At 39.0% G+C, this 6,861-nt stretch overlaps 2 protein-coding genes across 2 annotated transcripts; one reads left to right on the forward strand and one right to left on the reverse strand.

Annotated features, from left to right (window-relative positions):
* Positions 1-3,220: 3,220 nt before the first annotated feature.
* Positions 3,221-4,497, forward strand: LOC119412162 (homeobox protein MSX-2). The gene is made up of 2 exons (XM_037679142.1): positions 3,221-3,599; positions 3,949-4,497. Exons 1-2 carry the CDS (start codon positions 3,305-3,307, stop codon positions 4,353-4,355), a joined length of 702 nt encoding a protein of 233 aa, XP_037535070.1. The 5' UTR covers positions 3,221-3,304; the 3' UTR covers positions 4,356-4,497.
* A 1,157-nt stretch (positions 4,498-5,654) lies between these two features.
* LOC119412233 (zinc finger protein 511-like) lies at positions 5,655-6,101 on the reverse strand. Its single transcript, XM_037679218.1, has 2 exons — positions 5,924-6,101; positions 5,655-5,750 (listed from the first exon to the last, which is right to left on the reverse strand). Exons 1-2 carry the CDS (start codon positions 6,094-6,096, stop codon positions 5,678-5,680), a joined length of 246 nt encoding a protein of 81 aa, XP_037535146.1. The 5' UTR covers positions 6,097-6,101; the 3' UTR covers positions 5,655-5,677.
* Positions 6,102-6,861: the final 760 nt, after the last annotated feature.

Here is a 6,861-nt window from a genome sequence, read left to right on the forward strand (position 1 = left end):
ATACGCCTTCATGTCATTATTCACTAGGTCACCAAAAATGTACTTTAGTTAAAAACAACATTTAGTTTAATCCACAGTCACAGATAAGTTTGGACATGTGAACCTACTCAAGAACTTTCAGAAGCCATACTTGTACATAAAGTCCTTCATGGTTTGGTTCCACCACCGCTAAAAGACTTTGTCCAATTACATTTACAACCAAACATATCTACAAGAGCAGTTATTAGGGGAGACTGTAAAATACCATTTAGAAAAAGTTCATTTGGTCAGTCGTCATTTCCTGTTCGGGCTCCAAATTCTGAATTTAATAAACTACCATTAGAATGAAGAAATATTACATCATTCAACTATTTTAGGAAATCACTTAAGCAATGGTTACTAGATAATCAAAATTGTACTCATGTTTTGAATAATTCTTAAATCAACTTTTAGCTTGTTCCTTTTTCCTTCCTTTTCCCCCTTTTATGGTCGTGACTTGTTTTTATTTATTTATTTTTATAAATGTTTACTGTATATTCCACTACTTTTAGCTAATTTTCAAATTGTCATAACTTATAGGTCATGTAAGATGTCATGCATGTTAAGTGTAATTTAAAAAAAAAATCTTTTACATCAACCTGCTAGGGGACTACAGATGGAATATGGCATATTTATGTGATGTATTCATGTTCATTATGTGACGTATTCATGTCATGAGATTAATATGCATTGCCCCTTTATGAAATTAACATAAAAATAAAAAAACTTGATCTTTCATAAGAACAAGGACTGCGTTCAGTCTTTTAGCACCTTGAACGCAAGTGAGATTCTTGTGGTCTATCCAAATTATGAAAGGCTGTTCAGACCTCTGCAGCCAGTGTCTCCACTCCAAGAGCAAGTTTAATGGTTAACAACTCATGATTGCAGTTTTGCTCAGTGGGGACAGATATCAAGAGAATAAAGCACAAGGATGGAGTTTATTGTCGACTTCTGATCGTTGGGAGAGAACATCCCCCATTCCAGAGTCTGAGGTGTCCACTTCAAGGACTAACTGCTGCTTAGGGTCTGGATGGGATAGAATAGGTGCAAAAGTTAAAAGTTATTTTAATTAGCTAAAAGTTGAGTTTGCTTCCAGCGACCAGGTTAAAGATCTGAGGGTAGATTTGAGTTTAGAGAGAGGTAAGGAAGTTTGACTGGAATCTTCGATAAACTGTTGTAAGAAATTTTCAAGCCCAAGAAAGCGATGAAGTGTTTTCCAGTTCTCAAGTGTTAGTGATGGAAAAAAAAACAGAATCGTCACAGTGCAGTGGTTCATGAGTTTGCTAACACTGCGTTTTTCAAAGTGGGGGCCGGAAAGCTGGAGAAAAGATTTTAAAAAAGCAAAAATAAAAACAATAATAATAAAAATTGCACACTAGTGCAATCTGTGTCATTTCCAGATCAACACGCTTGAGAGAGGGGTTAGATTTATTTTATTTTGTTCTTCTGGTCAAGTTAAAACATTCTAAAAGTTGGCGTGTCTTTACACATTTTGTAGCATTGTTTGTGGGTTTGCGAGGGGGGCCCTCGGCCAGAAGCTAATGCTGTTTGGGGGGGCCATGACATGGAAAAGTTTGGGAACCCCTGTGCTAACAGATAGGCACAAAAGCACAGGCAAAAACATTATAATTATGAATAAATGCTGTTTACACATTACGAATCCTAAATAATTGCCCCTACATTTTTAGAATTTCAATTATTAATCCAACTGTGATCAGATATTTAAATAAGATTTGCTGCTTGCTGTCTATACAGTGAATTCTATGGATTTATTTTCCTGCTGAAATTAGGACTTTTTAATAGAAACACTCTTCAAATGGGAGAAAGCACAATTCTACTTCATTATTAAACAAAGGGGAGGAAACAAAAGATTACACGTCTGTTCAAACAGAGACTGAAATACTGTGGAGGAGAATGTAATGTTGCACTAAATTACTGTCATTGGAAGCTTGTATGGTTACCCAGCTATCCATCACTGTCACCCAGAGAGGGAAGAGGGGGGGAGGCAGAGCAGACAGGCGCCAGGCTCAGCAGGATCAAAGCAGGAACATACCTCAGGGAGAGAAACGGTTAACTCCATTTAACCAATTGTCCTACACACAGACTGGGAGTCACAGTGTGGCGCTTCAGGCTGAGCAGCAGCAGAAAAGGCTTCACATATTTGGTTTCAGTGGAAACGATTTGAGTTGATTTGAAGGAACAAAACCAATCTGCAGGAGCCTCTTCAAAGGTCTGTCGAGAAGGATCGCAGACAAGCCAAACACGACCGGATGAAATACGACCACAGACAATTAGATTACAGGCCGCAACATCAAAATTTACAGTGATAATAATTCTCAAGGCCATAAAGGCTGCAGTAAAGTTCAGCTGGGATTGTTTTAATGAACTACTGTTTAGTTTGTCCTCAATGACAGATTCCCAGATGGGCCCCTTGTAACAAGGAGCGTCACCATAACCACAATTTATTACACATATAACACAATACATGTTATTTAATCTGTTCAAAACACTTTCAAACAACCAGAAAGCCAGACCCATTGATATTTATCACCTGCCACCAAAAGGCAAATTTAGGTGATAATTTATTTTATATTTTGCCTGTGACTGTGTGTCCAAATGTGTCTGTTAGCAACATTTCTCACGAATCACTGAATAAATTTTAATGAAACGTTCAGGTTCTAAAAAAATTAAATGCACATTTACAGTTTTGGCTGCAACCAAATCCAAGATAGTCGCCACAGCAAAAAGGATATAACTCAGTAAGTTTTGCAGATATTGGCCTGGTAGTAGCTGAGACTGATCCCCAGCATTGATGTTGAACATTATGCATATTCAACGTTTTTCCATCAAATCATCTTCGTTAAAAACTCTAATATAAAAGGCAGAGTGCATTTTCTATTTTTTTTTTAACATTTTTATATAAAAATGGGGTGTGGTGCTGAGTCAGCTGCTCATTTAAAATAAAATGTTGATCAGAGCAGCTCAAGAGTTATACTTTTAAGAAAAGTCAAGGTGAGGGCAAAGGAACTCGCTCTGCTGCTGATGAGAAGTTCACATAAACATCAAATTAAGCGCAACACTGACGTCAGGCCTATCAGAAGGCTTCGGTTGAGTCACGTGGTCAAATCTAAAATCTGATTGGCTGGCGACAAGATAAGCGACTGAGAGGCAAACCCGTGCGTAAAAGACGAAGTTTGTCACTCAGCTGCGCAACGTCGGAGGATTAAACGTGTTTTTCATCAGGAGAAACATCCAGAAAACACGCAGCGGCGGGAAACCCGGCTGCATGGCACCACAGTCGTGCGTAATGAATCCTGCGCAGGGATCCCCCCCGCCTGAGGACAGAGGCTCCGCCGGAGAGCTGTGCGTCGTGTCACCTGTCAGATGCAAAAGCACAAGTTCGGATCTTCCTTTCAGTGTGGAGTCTCTCATGTCGGACAGAGCCCCTCCCGGAAGGAGCCCCCGCTCCTCTGAACCCGGCTCAGGATGCGTCCGGACGGAGGAGTGCGCGTCACCGAGGGGGTCCAAGCTGGAGGCGGTGGATGAGACCGAAGCCTGGCTTCAGGGTCCATCACCTACAAGTAAGAGTCAAATCTTTAAAAATGTTAAATAAATAAAAAAAACTGTAGATTTAGGTGGATCCTAAAAAAAAAAAACATTGATACTTTTGTAAAACAAAAGTTGAGACTGAAGGAGCAGAACAAATAAGGAAAACGGATCTTTTCTAAAAGGTTAACTGCATTTTACAGCTCTTTTGGGAAGTTTTAATAATATGAATAACTAAATTAATACTTTAAAAGTGGCCAGCGGACATGAAGGCCTTTGTTAAAATGGTGTTTTATGTTTTGCCAGATTGGCTTTAAAAAAAGAACCAAATATTAAACAAACAAAAAAAAAATTACAGATTTGATTGTTAATCTGCCCCTCCAGGACTCCCCAGCCCGACCCAGTGCAACCTGAGGAAACACAAGAACAACAGGAAGCCCCGGACCCCCTTCACCACCTCCCAGCTGCTCTCCCTGGAGAGGAGGTTCCGTCAGAAACAGTACCTCTCCATCGCGGAGAGAGCAGAGTTCTCCAGCTCCCTGAACCTCACAGAGACCCAGGTCAAGATCTGGTTCCAGAACCGCCGGGCCAAGGCCAAGAGACTGCAGGAGGCCGAGCTGGAGAAGGTGAAGCTGGCCGCCAAGCCGCTGCTCCCTGCCTTTGCCTTCCCCTTCCCGCTGAGCGCACCCATGGGCGCACCGGCTCTTTACGGGGCCCTGAACGCACCAGGGCCGGTCTTATCCGTGCCAGGACTTTTCAGTAGACCTTATGGGATGTACTACTTGTCTTAAAGAACTCTTTATAAGCTGCGTGGAAGGAAGAGCAGCATAAACATTTGTGGGAAAATATTTTCTTTCGACTATTTTTAATTCAGCTTTGTATCATAAAATATATATATTTTTGGAATAGTAAAAAAAAAAAAAAAAAAAGCAAAAATGTTTTTAAAGAATCAGATTTCATTTAAAATTTCAATTTTTGAAGGAAAATAATAATAAAAAGGTTTTTCTGATTTAAAGATGAGGTAAATTATTTGTTTTTGAGGTTATTTAGTGAAATATTTTTTGGGGGTGAAATGTTTAGACATTGTTTGCTTTAGTTGAGGCTTTCCTGCATGTTTTATATTTTTATTTTTATTTTTTTTTTACCAGCGGGAAAAAACTTTTTTTTTTAAATATATATCTAAAGGAATTGTAAGAAACCTGAAATTATTTGAGAGAGCAAACACTGAATATCTTTTTAATATTCAGGGGATTTTTATGAATTAATACATTCAATATATATATACACCGACCAAATTAAATAAAAAAAAATAATAATTTCACACAAAGCAGTATCTCCAAAGCTTGGTTTAAGTTATTTTGCTGGGCTGTATTGTGCTTAAACTTACTCGTTATAGAAAATGAAGAACTTCATGTTTATTGTATTAGTGCTGTAAACCGTTAAGAATCGTGTAGAAAATGAAAGGAATCTTCAATCACAAGTATAAAAATATCGAAACACCATTTTCTTACTAGCGGAAGGATTTCAAAGTGTTTCTGGAGGCAAATAAATGTTTTTTTTTTTTTTTTTTAAATCACATTTTTATGCGCTGGAACGAAAAATAACATAAAAATCCAAGTCTTAAAGAAACTGAGCCTCTTGATGAAAATAAATTCTCAACTATCAACATCTAAATTTAACATATGAATTATATCTGATAGAAAATGGATACACGTTTTTCTTTAACTCTTAAAAGTGTTGCTCAGTGACGTCACCTGGAGCTGCAAGATGTTTTAGATTGATTTTCTAAATTTAAATACATCTTTTCTCATATCCATCAGAAACAACTTGTCTAAAATCTGTATTTTCTATTTGCTCAAAGTGGTAAAAATATACTGTTTATTTCAAAGCTGAAAACAATTTATAAAAGTATTTACATTTGAAAATAAAATAATAAATGAAAAGCTCTAATCATCTGTGCAGCTGCCTGCAAACAGAAACCTGACCTCACCTGAATAAAGAACTAATTGCATCAAAAATAATCTTTATTTTCACTTCATTAAATACAGCGAAGCAAACGGAATATGTTCAAGAGGCAGAATGGTGTCATCTATAAACCCAGTAAACAATTGTTTCATTTCCTTCTGGTTTGTCGTCCTCTGAAGCCTCGGACTGAACCGTGACCGAAGCACACAGTTGAAGGAACCCTGGAAAAAACAAAATGATTTTTTTAAAAAAGAAAAAAACTTATTTTTCCAGATGAATCCACACAAACAAAAATAATAATAATTCAGATAATTGGCGCAAGAGTTACCTTAAAGACGGGACTTTGAGCCTAAATCTGACTTTAAATGTTAAAGACGGGGCAGAGCTGACCGACCTGTAGGAGTATTGTGGTTTTGGAGGAGCTGCGTTTGTTTGTGAGCTCGGAGCTGCAGCAGCTTCTTCACTCGGCTCGTGCGTCTCCATGGATTCCTCCTGCTCAGGATCATCAGGCGGCACGTTGCACAAAACGTCACAGACGCCCTCAGACTCGCACACTTCAACCTCCATGGCCGTGTCTTTTTGCTGTGGCCTCTTTGCTTCTCTATTTAAAAAAAATATATATACAAAAACCAACAGTGTTGTATTTACACTTTACACACCGATTTCTCATGAAACGTCAACTGGAAATCTAAAAGTGATCCTTTGCTTCATCCAGTATCATCCAAACTTAACATTCCTTAAAGGAATGAATATCACCAGCCAAATTTCATACAAAACAAGAAGTTTTTACACAAATTTTACCTCAATATCTGTAAAAATGACAAAACTGTGGCTATTTTTGTGTTTTTAATCATAAGCTAGATGTGGTGGCCATCTTGAATTAGTTAGGCTCCAAAAAGTTAATCAGTGGTAGATTTACATCGAGAGATCGATAGGCGGATGGGTGCAGCGTCGGCAGTGAAGCGGGCGTTGTACCGGTCTGTCGTGGTGAAGAGAGAGCTGAGTTAAAAGGCGAAGCTCTCAATTTACCGGTCGATCTACGTTCCTACCCTCATCCATGGTCATGAGCTTTGGGTTGTGACCGAAAGAATGAGATCACGGATACAAGCGGCCGAAATGAGTTTTCTCTGCAGGGTGTCTGGGCTCTCCCTTAGAGAGAGGGTGAGAAGCTCAGTCATCCGGGAGGGACTCAGAGTAGAGCTGCTGCTTCTCCACATCGAGAGGAGCCAGTGGGACATTTGGTTAGGATGCCGCGTCCCTGGTGAGGTGTTCCAGACATGTCCCACTGGGAGGAGACCCAGAGGAAGACCCAGGACACGCTGGAGGAACTAT

The sequence above is a fragment of the Nematolebias whitei genome, chromosome 1 (genome assembly GCF_014905685.2).
Source record: "Nematolebias whitei isolate Nwh7 chromosome 1, NemWhi1, whole genome shotgun sequence".
Taxonomy (NCBI): Eukaryota; Metazoa; Chordata; class Actinopteri; order Cyprinodontiformes; family Rivulidae; genus Nematolebias; species Nematolebias whitei.

Coding starts and splice junctions, on each gene's coding strand:
- LOC119412233 (XM_037679218.1), bottom strand. CDS start 6,096: ATGGAGGTTGAAGTGTGCGAGTCTGAGGGCGTCTGTGACGTTTTGTGC. Junction 5,751..5,923: donor AAACCACAATACTCCTACAG/GTCGGTCAGCTC, acceptor TGTTTTTTCCAG/GGTTCCTTCAACTGTGTGCT.
- LOC119412162 (XM_037679142.1), top strand. CDS start 3,305: ATGGCACCACAGTCGTGCGTAATGAATCCTGCGCAGGGATCCCCCCCG. Junction 3,600..3,948: donor TCAGGGTCCATCACCTACAA/GTAAGAGTCAAA, acceptor CTGCCCCTCCAG/GACTCCCCAGCCCGACCCAG.